General features: G+C 40.0%; 1 protein-coding gene across 1 annotated transcript in view; it reads right to left on the bottom strand.

The window, feature by feature from the left end:
- FBLN1 (fibulin 1) overlaps positions 1 to 16,753 on the bottom strand; it is a gene marked incomplete at both ends in the record, with an annotated part of 81,070 nt that overhangs the window by 22,833 nt on the left and 41,484 nt on the right. Inside the window, 5 exons of the mRNA XM_082014025.1 lie at positions 13,075 to 13,198; positions 13,750 to 13,881; positions 14,723 to 14,842; positions 15,414 to 15,539; positions 16,035 to 16,163. Coding sequence (XP_081870151.1) covers positions 13,075 to 13,198; positions 13,750 to 13,881; positions 14,723 to 14,842; positions 15,414 to 15,539; positions 16,035 to 16,163 — 631 coding nt within the window. The remainder of the gene's footprint in view (positions 1 to 13,074; positions 13,199 to 13,749; positions 13,882 to 14,722; positions 14,843 to 15,413; positions 15,540 to 16,034; positions 16,164 to 16,753) is intronic.

The following is a 16,753-nucleotide window of genomic DNA, read 5'->3' as shown; positions in this document are numbered from 1 at the left end:
CCGTAAGATGCCACGTAAAGTCGCTTTCCAACTATGAACAGGACCGAACAACTAAGCCCAGATCCTCAGCCACAGTGCACTCGCGTGGTCTCACCAATTCTAGTGGAGCTACACTTATTTGCAGAAGCCTTTTTGTACTCCATGTGATATCAGTCATATAAAGCAGAAACAATTGTTTCCATTCTGGAAATCTGGCAGGAAATATCTGAAGGGCCAACTGTTTTTCATGATTTTCAGCACAGCAAGAGCCAGAAAAGCCTCTCTTCAGTCGTCTTCTCACATCCCCCCCTTTCCATCTAAACTGAGAAAATAGAGAGGAATGGAAACTGGGGGAGGAAAAAAGTTAACCACATTATTTAAAACCTCAAAGACGGAATTCTGAGTTTGGGGAAATGGTAAGGGTCATTTCATATTCCACCTCAACCAGCTGCTCATTCGTCCTTGAAAGTCTATTAAAAGTTAAATGACTTCTTCTCACCCTTGTCCACTAGAGTGAATTTAAAGTCACTTACAGTTCAAGAACTTCACACAATACCCAGTCTGTGTTCATGCGAGATGAAAGGGCTATGCTGGGACTTACAATGTGACTAAGCCCCACAAATGATCTCAACTTTGACCTGCCCATTTCTTCATATTTCTAAGTGGAAAAAAGACTGCAGTGTCAGAGGGGGGGAATGAAAAGATTAAAAGGAAGAAAAATTCACTGAGTAAAAGGGAAACAAAAACGGAAGCTTTAGTTTGTCAGATACCTCTAGAAACAAACGGTTCTTGCTCTTTTCAAAATGTGTTACCCAAGTCCACACCTACAAGCCATCTTTTTTCAGATGTTCAAAGGGACTTTAAGGCTCTATTAATGATAAATACATCAGTAACTTCTTCTTATATGCTACCCACATTTGCTCATCAAAGAAAACAAAGCCAAACATGCTGATATTGTATGAAGCTAAAATAAAGATAAAAGAGAAAACATGAATCAATATCAAGGAAATCATGCTTCAACAGATGTGAAATGGCATAGTCCACGGGAAGGCAATGAAGCTGGGTTAATTTACACCAGCTGAGTCTGGCTTGTTATTCTCACTCTGTAGTTGATGTTTTGAGACTGGCCAGGAGATACAGGCCAGGAGAGACCTCTTACTTTCCACTGTTATCTGGGTACAAAATTTTGTCATTTCCTAGGCATCTCACAGGGAACAAAATAGGGCTTTCTGCTGAAATGCCTCATGCTGGTCATTTTAGAACAAATTAATTCTGGATATACGGACATTATAGTCTGACCTACGATAACAGATTCCATCCCCTTGTTATAAACCTTAGCTGCCAAATTAAGAAAGGACTTCCAGCTAGCTGACCCTCATATCTGTCAAATAAGGATCAACTAAATTACATAGTCTAGTTCCAGCGCAAAATAATCCATTTCAAAATACATAACAAATAGAATTGAGGCAAAACGTGCGTCATTCATGTTGGCTTCCCTCTCTCTCTCTTTTTTTTTTTCTCCTTACTGTGTATAAAGGAGTTTGGATGACATTTACATCTATACAGCCATACAAACAAACACTGCATCTTTTCTCAGGATCCTACTGAGCTGAGGCCACAACAGCCAAGCCAGACTGGTTTTACTTCCAATAACATGTTTACAAATTCTGAAAAAGTTCTTATCTTCGCGTTATGTAACACATAGATAATAAGCATAGCATCATCTAAAGGCTTTAGGGACACCCAATCAACAGTAGCTTGCATAACCCATTTTGGGACATTATTACTAATGACATATTGATAAAATATATACAGCATCCTAAATTCCCATTGTATTTAGATAATAGAACTTGTATGCAAAAACATTGTGGTGGGAGTGTCTGAAGCATTCAGTATTGGTCTGCCTTTGCTCCTTCCTAGGAAGGAAAGGGAGCTTTACTCTCGACTTCAGCGGGAACAAAATTTGGCAAATACAAACACTTCTGAAATTCTCATCCAATAAAGCCATGAATTTGTTTAAGGTGAAGTCTTAAGTAAGACTTACATTAATTCTCACTTCTGATTCAGTGGAGTAAAGCATTCTGACATGAATTAGTACCCTGCATACAGAAATGGAGGATCACAAGTGATTTGTGTTAGTTCCTAACTAAAACTAGTTTCTAGATCCATCCAACTTGTAACAATACATGTGACAGACAACTATTTCTGTCAGCTCTATTTCTTTGTACCGTTTCTCTCTCCTCTTATAAATCCCACAACCTTTTCTTTCTTCTGCGTGCTCTGTCCACACTGCTAAACTTGAGTTTGTGCTCTCATTTTCCCCTGCCTAAATATTCATTCTCTGATCTCCTTTCTTTTGATATCCCTCCTAATTGCTTCAGCATCTCCAAGTGCAATTGGTAACACTTTGTTCTCTCGTTGCTTGGACAGCACATCTTTAGACATCTTTTGGAGCAACTTCTTTGACAACCAGCATCTATTTCAAATCCTGATATTTGCTATTAATGATGTGCTGTGATCTCAAAATACTCTTTATTTTATCCTTACACATCATCTTTGCATTTGATCTTCTGATCAGCTGACATTTTTGGTTTTGCTCATGTCCTCCTATAGTGGGAACTGTAACTGACATAAGTCTCTCCCTACGTGCTGAGAACTTTCTTTATTCAAATTATTTCCTTCAGGTTTCCCCCCCTCTAACAAAAATTGCAGCTTTGGAGCTGGTAACTCCTCCAGGCCTTTTTCATTTAAAAAAGAAAAAAGTTAAGAAACAGCTCAGTTGCTTGATTATTTTGCAAATAATCCTTTCCTGAATATAATTTTTTCTTTCTTCTGGGTTCTGATATCATTCGTTTCCATATTCTCTGTCGGATTCAGTTAGTAAGTTCTTTGGACCAGAAGCTGTAATTGCATTTTCGTTTGGAAAAGAGCTATGCACATAAATGGCATTACATAATTACATACACGTTCTTGAAATTTCCAGCTACACTGCAGCATTAAAGCATCCAATACAGGAGAATCTGAGCTCCGTGTTCTTGAATTACTTGTTGAATGCAATTAATATTGGTAGCATTTTACAATACAATACCAAATTCTCACACTCCCTTCTTTTCCTGCCAAACAAATATATATTAATGCCTGCAAAAATGAAGTTTATTTTTGAATCTTTATCCTACTTAATTATGGCCTCATAATGAACTGGTAGCCAGAGGGCATTTATATACAAGCAACTTCTGTGGCAGTAAGAAACCCCATTAGCTCAAGTAGCACGGGCTTGTGCTTTCAATATTTAAAGCTGGGACTCTATTCCCACTGGCAACTTCTGGCAGCTTTTTAAGTATGTGTCAACAGACTTATTAAACATTGGCATTCCTTGTGAGACTTGAACTCCTGTCAGCCAGTTGGGATAAACTTTGCCTTAGGGAACATGTAAGAACTCTGGCAGAGTGCTGCGATCATGCCCCAATCTAGTCCTTGGCTGATGATGAGCCCGAGAGCCCGCAGCTTACAGCTAACAGAGTAATTCCTTGTGTTCAGGTGATTAAGGCTTGTGATCCTGGTTTAGACGGTTCCCAGTTTCTAACCTTGTACCTTGCTGGTGCTGTCTGTATTTATATAGTGAGGAATCTTTTCTGTATGTGCATTCACATGGATTACTCTTCATTCTTCTGTGGACTGACTACTCTGCGTATGTACCAGGCAACAGAGATACCTGAGCCATTAATTTTTAGATCGTATTTCTGGGAGTGATCTTTTAGTATTTATCAATACAAGGACTGAAGAGTAAAATAAATCCTTTTCCAGCTCATAAAACAAAAGAATTCCAAACAAATCCCAGCTGTATTGTCTACATTGTTTTTGATGTCATAGAAGTAAAAGAAAAAAGTCATAGAAGTAAAGGAAGAAAGATTTGGCTATCGGAATTCTGGCTGACCTTTCAGGGCTGCTAGGGTTCGCTTGGGGGTTTTCTTGGTGATGGAGGTGGGTCAAGTCTTTACAGTTAAAAATTTATCAGCTTTGACACGGAGTTGGAGAGCCAAAAATGTTACGAGATCAATTAAATATATTTTTCAAACGTTCCTGTAGACACATTTCAGGAGAGAGCCTGTGAAACAGAAAGGAGCTCTCTGCTGCTAGCTGAATGCTGTTATGAAGTTCATTGCTGTTTTCCCATCATTAGTTTTTCAATTCAGTGGAAATTCCACAGAAAGGAAGATGAAAAATCTCCAACATAAATGTTCTTTAGAGGAGATTCTCTTTTGTACCATCCTTAAAAGTTAGAACTGTGATCTGTACCTGGCGGAGATCAGCACAAGCTCACTGGCTACAACAGCAACGATAACTAGCGCAGCTTGGGAAACTGGCTCCACACTTTCAGACTGACTTGTGCACTGGGGCACCTCTGAGGTCCCAAGGGAAGGGCCCAAGTTATGCCTTTTAATGGATTTTCAGAAAATGCACAGCATTTGCCCCATAACTGATGAAACCCTCTAAAGATGTCTCTGTTGAGACAGCTCAAATTAGGTACCTATTTTGTTTTGAAAATTTAGACCTAAACATGTGCAGCTGTGTATCATCAGATGAGACCAACCCCACTATTGCGTGAAGTAAATGAATAGCTTTCAGTCCTCAGTATCTTCAGATAAGAAGTTCTTGGACACCAATTTCTGCTTTTTACAATGTTTTTTACACGTAAGAATCTCCCCATATTGAGACATTCAGTGACAGGGGAAAGTGGTGAACTGTAACGATAATGGCAAATAAAATGCAAGTGCAGCATGCAACAGATGAACTAAAACTTTATTAAAATTGGGAAAAAAAAATCTACTCCTAAAAGAGAAAAAGTAGCCACTGACGCCTGTAAGTTAGGGATCAAAGCTGTGCAGAGACAAAGATAAAAAGTTTGGCAATAAATGTGTTGACAGTTCCGTGGCGGGAAAGTTGCATTTGAATTGTCAGAAGAAGGTCTCTGGGCTCTGTGATTTGCCGCTGCATGACCACAATGCCACTGTGGTTGTTCACTTTTTTTGTGGTGAAAAACCCCTCCTGGTTCCCGCTGATGATGGACAGCAGAATTTTATCCCCAGGGACAGCATTGGAAGGGCCCATGCGGAAAATGTCGGTGGGTACTTGAATGTTGGTAGGAAAAGAGAGGTGATAGTAGGTTATTCTCAGAGGCAGGCTCTGGCACTCCTTATTTTCATTACAAGGCAAGCGCTCACAGCGACTGCAAGAAAAGTGAGAACACAAGACAAGAGGAAGATTAGCGTACATTTAGCAAGCGTGATAGGAGAGCAAGGGCAGTGGGGGTGGGAAAGGGTATGTTGACTTGCATACTGTATCCATTCTTCAGCCTGGCACCTCAGTCATATTGCAAATGGACATTTATTAAGTAAGGATGAACTTGTCTGTAGTTGGTGCTTTTGGGGAAGCGTTGCCATTTTCAGAAGTGTTGCTCTTTCTTTGCAGGCACAGATGGATTGAATCTGGCACCTCAGTGTGGGTGAGGGTTTATTTGCATTTAGAATAGCTAAGCTCTTCCTAGGGAGAACACTGGCTTTTTCCCCCCTCCTACCAAGCTTTACGCTTTTGTGGATTGGACCTATGTTAAATAAAGGAAGAGATCCTAAGTGGTTCGTGAGTTGACTGTGTGCTCCTTGGGGTGTCTGGCTGGATTTTAAGACTGAGCAAAGTATTGTAAAAAACACAAATGCACAAGGAGTCGGTCTTTCTGAGAGAGAAGAGGCTCTCTAGAGACTGCACTATATATATTTATCTCTGACAGCATACAGAGGAATGTAAAATTTATTTCCAAACACTGCCTGTATGTTAAGGTTTATTTGCTTTGAAGACAAAGCACAGTATTTGTGCTACCAGGAGAACCAACCTGAGTCAGTCTAACACACACCTAGGCAAGCACCGGAACCAAGATCCAACGGCCCCATGTCTCCAGCGTGCGCCCTACACACTCAGCCCACTCTTACGCCGTCTTCAGTCACACGAATGATGCTGGTGAGTGAGAAAGTTGCCCTCTGCTGTTTCCTCCCCTTATCACTAGGCACTGTATTACAGCATGAAATCCAGACAGCTAGGAAGAGATCACCCATACAGGCTGAAAGTGAACAATGAATATCAGCGGTAGGAATCACGATCTGTATGGAGGGAGCAATCTCCTCCCTTTCTGTTACTGACAGAAGTGAAGTTTGTCCTGCAAAATATGGCACAGACAGGTATGGGCGATAAAGTTACTGCTATTAAAGAATGTTGTAGTTTACCAGCATATGAAGATCTGACATGTCATGATACCTGGTGGATTTAAGAAGTCTTTAGAGAATTGCATACAAGGGAAGGTTATATGAATTTCAAATTAAAGATATGCCCAAATCACCACATGCGAGTTGGTATATGAACATTCAGACAGGTACCTGGAAGTAGAGGTAGACATGACGATCTTGGCTGGATGTTGACTTTGCAAAATTTGGAGATGATCAAGTTGTGCATTTAGCTCCAAACCTGCTTCAACTATGCACAACTATGAATCAATTAAATTATATACAAGAGTCTCTCCACTCAAAAACAATATTCATTCCACAGGCTGAGGTTTTGGAACCTGAACTATTCATTTCTTTACTAAGAAATGCTCCAGCATGAAAGCATGGTTTGCTTCTTACTACCTCAAGGAAATTTGAGTGCCCATTTCATTTATTTTATTCTGACATGTAAAACTGAGCTCCTATCAAGAGTATCTGGTATCAATAGAACTTGTGGCTTATAAGCAAGCACCACTTTGTTGCCAGTGCATGGTGACCTGAATTCCAGGAACTTCTCATCAAAAAAGAGTAGTTAAAAGCACCCTCAGTTCTTCAGTTAATGTTTTCTATGTTTTCTCTTAATACCACTTGCAAACCAAAGTACAAAGCAATTCTTTGAAGACTTAAATGCATTCTTAATTTTATTCATGTGTGTAAAGAGCACGCACAAGTCTTCACAGGATGGTCGGCTAATTAGGTGTGGATACTCTTGGAGTATTTTCAGGTACAGTGAGTTCTGCATTCTTTCCTGAAATGTCATCAATAACTCCACTAAAAAGAATGACTTTGTTTTGCTGAAATCATGAGGCTACTTGGTTTTGCTGAAATCATGAAGCAAGTCAAGGCAGTTAATTTCTTAGCTGAAAATGTGTTCTTCATGTAAATCTTCTGGGAAGCACTTACGTGCTTATGAGCGCTTACATGCTCATAAAGATGCCATGATTTATTCTTTTATAAAAGTAGAATGCATTTTATAATAATAGCCAGAATTTTAAGAGAACAAAAACACAAAGTTCCCAGCTTCTTAAGATTTGAAAAAGGACATTCTGCTGATTCAGAAAGTTATTTGTGGAGACAGATATGCCTGCGGGTAGGAGTTAGAATTATTCAAAATTCATCATCTTTTATCTTATCCTTTGGTGGTGCACACTACACACTGCACACTTCACTATATGTTTAGTTAATGTGCACTAATTGTTCCATCAAATAACCACAAAGGAGAGATAGCAAATATTATTGCTTTCAAGAACCAGAGTTCATTCTGGGGTCATGTACCACAAAGACAAAAAGCAATGAGCATTTAAATCCCAGTGTACTCTCTAGACCTTAGTTAAATGCTTCACTTCAGCGGGCAGAATAAAATCATACAGCAGGAGAATCCAACAATCTACTGCTAGTGAGTGAGCAGCCCAAGACCCCAGGGTGCTGCTCCAGCTCTGTAGCATCTCAGGATGGATGAGCTGGCCACACAGCTGCCGTGCCCTGCCACCACGCCGTGTCGCTGTGGGAGAGAGCACGGGGGACCCGGCCGGAGAAGGGGAGTGCTGAAGAGGCAGCAAGATGCTACCAGGAGAAACCCAACGCAGAGCCCAAGGAAAAGATGCACTGCTTTGCAGATAGGCAATTTTACATACATCTTTGCAAACCTCTGCAGCTGGACACATGGGCTAGAAAAATAAGCATATACTGCTGCTAAATGCTTATTCCTGAACTTGTTCCTGATTATTTTAGCTCACTTACTACTCTGGTCTCTCTGATTTATTTATGTGGCTGAAATACTGGTTTCAAAGAGTCACTCATAGTTTGAATTTCATGTACCAAACACTGGTTACTCAGAGGAAAAGAAAACTATCAAAACTAGAGAGATTCCTTTTAGATAATGAATACAACATTTCCTAACAGAGAAATGAGGAGAAAAGATCTTCTGCTTTCCCTCCTGTTAACTTCTGAGCCTGGTTTTCACTCCATTGTGCCCAAAGGATTTGAGTGGTATACAACAATTCCTCTTGTGCTGAAGGGAAAAGAACTTTTTATTAGCAGGATTTATGGCTTTATAATTTACTTCATACAGGGAATCCATCTCAACACGCTGAACAACTAACCAAGTATCATTACCAAATTATACACTATCCACCTCTGAAATACGACTCCACAGATTTCCAGAGCTGTAACAATCTTCCAGACCTCCTAGAATATACTCCATCACAAAGGCACTCCCTATCATCTATGTGTATTCCTTTTCAGCATGTTGCACCACACCTTGAGGCCCAGATGAGCCATCAACCAGGCTGTATCACCGCATTGTGGACCTCTACATTTATGTTAATACAGCAGCTGTCTAGGGAAGGTGGTTTTTGTCTTAAACAGGCCAGAACTTAAGGACAATGAAACCAACTGATGGTTGGTTTTCACAGATACTTCTTAACAAGAGGAGAATCTGGAGTCCCACCTCAGGTTCAAGTGGGAATACAGTATACAGCAGCACAGTAGACAGGATGGACAAATAGTCTGCATGTTCCTCCTGCCTGGAGCTGGAAAGTCTCAAGGAGTTTTCAAACTACAGAAGAGACAGACCCATCTTCATTTTGCCCTCAGCACTGAGCCTTTATGTCCTATCCTTGTCTCCTTCATCTGTCTTTCCTAACCTGACTCCTTCTTGCTATCCCCTTTCCTTGCCTACTGCCCCTCCTGTTCACTCAAACATTTGGCATCAGGAATGTCTACTCAGCCAGTGCCAGTCGTCGTCTTCTTGCTCCATTCCATCCTGGCTGCCACTCAGTTCTCTCAGTTTCTACCTCACAGCCCTAGTCCCAAAGCACACACCCCTTCCCTCGGTATCTTTGTGCAGCCATCCCAAATTATTCCTTGCTCTGATGGTCTTCATCCAAACCTGGCATCAATCACCCTTAACCATAAGCTCCTGACTCCTGTGGTTGGTTTCCCCCTTGTCTCTCAACTGTTTTACCCAATTTTACCTTCTACCCCTCAAGCACCTCCCAGATTCATTCTCCTCACCTGGTCATACCTTCAGATCCTTCCCTCCCTACATTCAGTCTCCTTATCCCTAAGTACGTCTTTCCTTCTGAGTTGGCTCTTCTCTCACCCGTGCCAGAAACAGCTTTCTTATCCATGGAGTCTGGGTGGCCTTTGAAAGCACAGGAGAAACAGGCTCTGGGGTTGTCAGTGCCAGCAGCACCTGGCCCAGGACACATAGGAGCTGACATTATGGGGAAGATTTGGCTTCTTTCCTGTGGCCAAATGTGGGAGCAGGCTCAGACAGTCAGCAGAGTTGGTACCTGCACATTTTAGACTGCTTTAAAGAGCTGCAAGAAGCTCAGGTCTGCCAAATCAGAAGGGAATTGTTCATTGCTAAAAAAGAAAGACCTCTCTACTGATAGGAAGAATTAAATTGCACTGAGGAAGATAGTCAAACACAAAGAGAGATTGCCACTGAGGCTATGAAATCCTTATCATTCAACTTGAAGCAAAAGTTAAACAACTCTCAGAAACACTTCAGGTAGACCTGACTCAGTTTTGGCATACAGAGGTGGATTAAGACTACCCATCAAGGTCCTCATTTCCTAAGGTTTATGAAAAAAGCTAACTGCAATTTTATAAAGTTCATGATTATAGAAGTTTCAGAGGTAAGGATGACAAAAAAGCGCCAAAGTAATCTAACAAATTTCAGATTTCTGCTCCAAAACATGACATCAAACTATTAAAAGAAAAAACAAACCCACACCAAAATGTCTCAAACACACAAAACAATGTGTTCCTCTTCTACCTTTGTTCCTGGAAATGAGTGAAGAGCTTTGGTTAAAATTTGCCAAAACTTGAGCCTGTCAGACACCTGGCATGCAACATTTGAGCTGTTGGTTACGTTTCGGCAAAATTCTAAGCAGTTAAAAACAGGTCCTAATAATGAGAAGTGACAGGCAACCTTAATTATACACAGACATGTCCAAAATATAAAAATACGTCCCAATCTGGCTCAGTGCAGCACATATTTCTGACACGCCGCCATAACCACTTCTTTATCTTTTCTACTATTTTTCCTGGCTTAAATATTACAAATGTTAGACTTCAGTGTCACATAAAGAGAATTTAATTGTTATGCAATTTGAAAACAAAAAGCATTTGGCAAGGCAGTACAGCAAGTTAAATCCTATTGTGAGTAGCAGTAGATCTTAATTATCCTTGGAAAAATACCAAGCCTATAGGCTGATCAAGGGAAAAAAAATGCAGAATTTAAGCAAAAGAGATAAGACCTTCAATAAAATTGTTACCATTAAGGATCAGACCATGCCAGGCACTTTGCTGGTCTTTGGGGAAGGTTATACAAGTTGCTTCCTCCTGAAGCTCAGAGTATCTATACAGCACCCTGAGCTTTCAGCCTGTAGCATGGGATGACCCTGCTGTTACTTCACCTGATGACAATCAGCACTGCAACAGCCACCATGCAAAAATCTCTGCTTTAATGGTACTGGGTAAGGAAGCTTCTGGATCACTGAGGGCTGTTGCCTGTACGTAAGGTTTTTAAGGAAAAATGAGAATGAACAAACTTGGATTTGCAGGACTGAGGCCTATTAAATTATAGCTGTTCCGAAGAAAATACTGGAGAATAGGGTAAAAAGTCCCATGAGGTGCCAACCTGATGTGAATGGAAAATCTGTTGCCTTTCTTATGATGTGCCAAGTTGGTGAAGCTGGAAAGTGTTTTGGATAAAAAGGAGAGGAAAATTGTATCTGTAATAGATACCATGTTATGAGAAGCCAACTATTTTGATTTTAGAGTCCTGGCACAAGGTGGGGTGAAAAAGTGATTTAATGTCATTATCATGCAAAAGGTAATGAAGATGCGCTAGCTATCAGCTATGCTGGATTATAGATGCAAAAATAAATGATTCAAGAATATGTAAATTAGTTGGGATTTAAAAAGGGTGCTAAAGAGCTATTGTATCCCAATAGGCACAAGATAACCCAATACGTAAGCCCTGATTCTGGCATGTTGGTATAATACTCGTATACTGGCTAAGTATGAGAGTAGCTATCTCCCCATTGAACTAACTTGGATTTTTCGCAGTAAAGATAATGAACTCATATTCTCTTTGGTTTATGCAAACACATTTTCTACAACAAATTTAGTAACTGTGTCTGTAGCTGTTGAGAGGGGAAAACCTAATAAATCCAACAAGATAATAACTCGAGGAATTAAAATAATTAGAACTTCACCGAGCAGCTACAGGATTTGCATCTGACTCATAGCCTAATTATAGCCCTAGCATATCACAAGAATCTCTCCCTATGAGTCTGAGTTAGGCAGAGTAAGCCATTACAGTGCCACAACAATCCAGACACAGAAAAACAATTCAGACATTCTACTACTTCCCCAAAAGATCCCGTACATCTCAAATAGCCATTAATTTCAACACATGCATAAAAATATAGATAAGAAAGAAGATTATTTTATAAACTGAGCTTTGCAACTCAGGGATCTCCATAAGAGTAGGAATCTCCTCATTTTGCTTAGTGCAAATGACTTTTTTTCATTTAGGATACAAATGAACCCACAATATTACAAATAAAGAGAACATCTGCATCACAAGGCACTGCTTCTTTATTGATGTGACAAATATAATTTCAAATTTTATTACTATTGACACTTCTCAGAATACAAGCGTATCTTATGAATACCTGCTTTTATACCACGAACTCCATCTACAGCACTCTAAACAAATACATTTGCTGTGCCACTTATATGGCATTTCACAGCTTAAGGTTTAAATGCAAACTAACTAAACCCCCCAAAGTCCCTCTGATGAAGACCAGCATTAGCCTCATTCTACAGAGGAGGCACAGAGTACTCAATTTTATCAAAAAGATGATGGGCATATGAACACTGACTGTGAAAAAGCAATAGCAGGCTGATGACGAATGTGGTTTATCAGCTTTCCTCCCTAGCTGGTGGAGCATACACTTACCTGGGTATGGGGCACACAGAGCATGGAGCAGCCTTCAGAAGAATCGCTGGAGTACCGTGTGGCCATAAAGCCCCAGGTGGGAGGAAAAGCAGTCATCTGCATCAGCCATAAACTCTAGCTACTCGACTGACATTTTGCAACTACTTCTCCATAGTGCTATCACCATTTGATAGGTATAAATGAGCTGCCAGCAGCTCCTCCTCCCATACCTATGTCACATATTTTTAACACCAGGTTGCATGGACTTTCTCTGAGCTAGGTTAAGAGACTTAATTATGGGCAGCAGCTAACATACCACTTTTGCTAGGCTTCCCAGCTTTTTTAACAGAAATGAAATGGTACATGAAATGTATGAATATGAAAATATGAAATAAGACATTCCTGCAATGCTTTGCAACAACGCTGGTAAGACTTCAGAAAGGGAGCTAAAACCAACTCTTTCACTGGAATGTAAGAGTAAGGAACAACTACATGTGAAAGGAAGTAAAAGTCAGAATTTTGAAGCTGAATGTAACCCTCCTAACAGGTTGCCTGCAAGGTAGCTGGAGAAAGAACAGAGCTTACGGCTCTATAGTTCATTATGATGCAAACCACTGACACATGGCATTTCTTAAGGGAATGCATTTTTAGACTGAAACAGGAGCATGAGAAAGGGACCAGACCTGTGTGTGCAAAACATAGGGTAGGCCTACCAACAAAGTACGTATTTGCCAGAATCCGTTATGTATTCAGTCAACAGTGGTGTGACATAAAGGAGATCATGTCACCAAAAAACTGTTCAACCTTGAAAAAGGAAGTACTTACGTATCTCCCGACTTGCGGTAATTTTCTGGACATTCCAAAGACAGACAGCGAAAGCCCCCCTGGATGTTAAAGCAGGTCTCATTGAAAGAGCAGTTGTGGCTTTCTGCAACACACTCATCAATATCTGCCAAATGGAAAAAGGTGAGTGGATTAAACACACGCCTTTCTTCTACTTGCAGGTGCCAGATGATAAAAGTATATTAGGTACTCCAGAACATGGGGTGCAATTAAACGCTATTACAGGATTGGAAGGGGAGGGCAGGACAACAAAAAAGAAGAAAACTAACACAAACAACATGCAAGAAAAGGAAAAGGAAGAGCAGCAGTACCACTAAGTGGACAAGACCTAAATAATTGCTGAAATGTTCAGAGTATGATATTTCCTTTTAACAGCTAAGCTAACTCATACCATTTCACAGTGGGAATCTTCATCTTCAGAATTTGTTATAATTATTTAAGGATGTTATAAAAAGTATTCTCTACTGCATTCTATACTTTATAAGTGAAATTTCCTGTATATTTATTATAAAATACTGGTTTCTTCAGATTTCAGATTGATGTTTACTGCTTTACCTATAATGTTGTAGGAAAGGCATTTTTTTGAACATAAAAACTTGCTAGAACTTTTCAGAAGTCCACAATCTAGTTAGGTCTCCCTGCAGTTATTGAACTCACCTTGGCAGTTGCGTGCATTGGGTGCCAGCCTGTAACCAGTGGAGGGACAAGTACATTGAAAGCTCCCAGGAATATTAATACATCGAAAGGAACAGATATGCCCTCCAGTAGGTAAAGCACATTCATCAATATCTGCAAGAAGAAAACACCACTAATTTACTGGGTGTTCATGACATTCAACCAAGGGCACAAGTACAGTGTTCCCACTGCGAACTTCAAACACAAGTTCATTATTCTAATTGCAGGGCAAGGAAAAAGTTCATCAGATAGGGGAGGCTCTAGTCAATAAAGGCTGTCAGGAATAAATGGAGGTGTGAAGAAAATTAAAAGCAACATAAAGGACCAAGAGACAAAGTAAATGGATAAGAGTAAGCACTTTACAGTGATGTGTACCATAGTACTTTACAAAAGGGAAGGAGAGGAATAGTTTTCTCCCTGTTCTTACAAAAAGGAAATCAACATGAGGTGTTCTGCCCAAGGTCTTACTAAGTCCTGGAGGCCTGAGTCCAAATTCAGGATCTTATCCACAAGGTCACACCCACATCCTCCTTGTGTTTGAGGAAAACCCACTTACATGTTAGTTCAGAACCAGCCACAAAAAAAGGAGATGTAAAATACTACCTAGTAATATTATATATTACATATGTAACATATAAATGTGTTTGCTGTCACTTGCTGAAAACCAGAAATTCTGTTAGTTCCTCAGGGAAAGAAAAAACATTTCTGGCAAGTTACAGAAGTATGCCAAGCTACAATTCAGTGTCAACACCAAAACTGACACCACACAGGCAGAGATATTTCTAGACTAGGACATTTTATTTCATTAAATACAGTTCATAGTTTCATAGGAAAATACCAAAGAGAATCAAATGTTAAAACGAAACAACTACAAGTACATGGAGCTGTTCATGTACGTTACGGTGAGAATACAAAAGGCTCACTCATGCTCTATCTGCAAAACCATAATGCTTACCTTCACAGGAAATCCCATCTATGTCACTAAGTTGAAAGCCACGGCGGCAGTAACACTGATAGGAGCCATACACATTGGCACACTCTTGACTACAGGGGCTGCTCTCACACTCATTTAAATCTGAAATGCAAAATTATATACCTGAACCCCAAATTTCTTGCTATATTCGTCACTCCTATTACACAACTAAGGCAAAACTGTGGAAGACAATTTTTTTAATTAAAAAAGGATGATATGCATGTCACTGAATAAGCTGGAAATAGAGTTCTTTGGGTGTAGTACTCTGAACATGGTCTGGCAGTATAGGTTAATCAGCATTGTGCTATTATTTCCAACTGTCCTTCAAGGTGTGTGACTTGGAGGGAGTCTTTAGGACCACACTTGCATTTTTGTATCTGGGTATCAGAAAGGGTGATTTTAAAGGTCTTGAATCTGATCTAGCTGAATCACCCTTCAAAATACAGTAAATGCAGACCCACACACCTCTGCATGATCCAGCCAAAGGGCAATATATTGGAACTGTGGGCTACAGTGGCCTTGATTAATCATAACACCATTCATGTAATCAGAGACCACACTGGGTTGATTTCTCATGCCATTACAGTGCAGTCTTACAAGCTAAAATCAAGTGGAAATAGCTAAACAGCAAGGAATTGTATCTCACACTGTGTCACCAAAGCATATGCCATACCTTCACATGACCTGCCATCAGCCGAAAGTTTGAATCCCACGGTACACGTGCAGTAATAGGAACCAGGAGTATTCTCACACTTGTGAGCACAAAGGCGTCCTGGATAGCGTCTGCATTCATTAATATCTGCAATGATAAATGCATACAGAGGTCTATGTACTGGCTGGCTTTACTGCAGTAGTAGTCTGTCCAAGAACATGGTCATAAAAGTTTGACTTTTATTTTCTAGATCTAAATTTCATACTAGAGAGGGAAGGACTTGCTCAAAATGCTCATTTAGAAGCACTTCAGTGCATAATTGAATTTGATCTATAAGGATTTCATCTTCCAAAGGAATGTTTTGCTGTAGGTGCATATAAAAGTATCACAGAAAACAATTACACACACTCTCATAATCTTACCTTTTAACAGGATAACAGATAACGTGTTGACAATACTAATACACCTTCCTTTGAAGTATCAACATCTCTTTAATATGGTATTAGATTTATACAAATAATATAGCAGTCAATTTTACATTCAGATGAAAGAGGTTATGCAGAGAGCAGTAACATTCTTTACACGGCATCATTTTTTAAAACCCCATGGCTGCATGTGTTGAAGTCGATAGGTGCAACTTACCAATACAAGTTCTACTGATGACATCAAAAGAATAGCCAGATTTGCACTCACAACGATAGTTGCCTGGGGCATTTATACAAACATGTCCTTCTCCACAAGGCTGATTAGAGGATGAGCACTCATCCACATCTAAAAAAAGGAGAGAAGTGATTGAAAGTACACTTCTGAGCATGCAAGTTGAGAGAAGAGCAACACGTTAACATATTTCTGTGTCCCTTAGTAGTTACAAAGTGTTTGGAAACGGAAAGCAAGACCTTGATCTAGCTCTCAGCTTCCATAAGAAGATCAGAGTCACAAATCCAAACTATTCTTGCTGAAAAGGGTTCTCTCTCAGGTGTCCTGTTAATGTTCATGGACTTGGAAGGGAAAAGAAATCAGACAATCTTTGGAGGAGGTCAGGTGCAAAATTGTTTTATTACGCATACTCAGTATTCATGGATCAGATCCTCAGCTGGTGAAGATGCCAGAGACCCACGGTCACAAGTGCTTTGATAAACCATTTACAAAGATCGAAAACACATGCAAAAATACCCCTCCTTGCAAAAGCCACCTTAGTTAAAAGCCAGCCAAAGGCATATTTGCCTTTCAACATTACTTGAATGGCTTCTGTGGGACATTAGGTGGGCCTTGTCTTACACGTCCGTATTGGGGAGATTTGAGACCACACAGCATTGTTCCAATACACTAATATAATCACAGACAATGCCATTTTGGGGGAG

This window comes from Phaethon aethereus (genome assembly GCF_964289735.1).
Source record: "Phaethon aethereus genome assembly, chromosome: 1".
NCBI classification, from domain to species: Eukaryota; Metazoa; Chordata; class Aves; order Phaethontiformes; family Phaethontidae; genus Phaethon; species Phaethon aethereus.
Note: the sequence above shows the minus strand (reverse complement) of the source record. Positions and strands in the feature narration are given on the sequence as shown.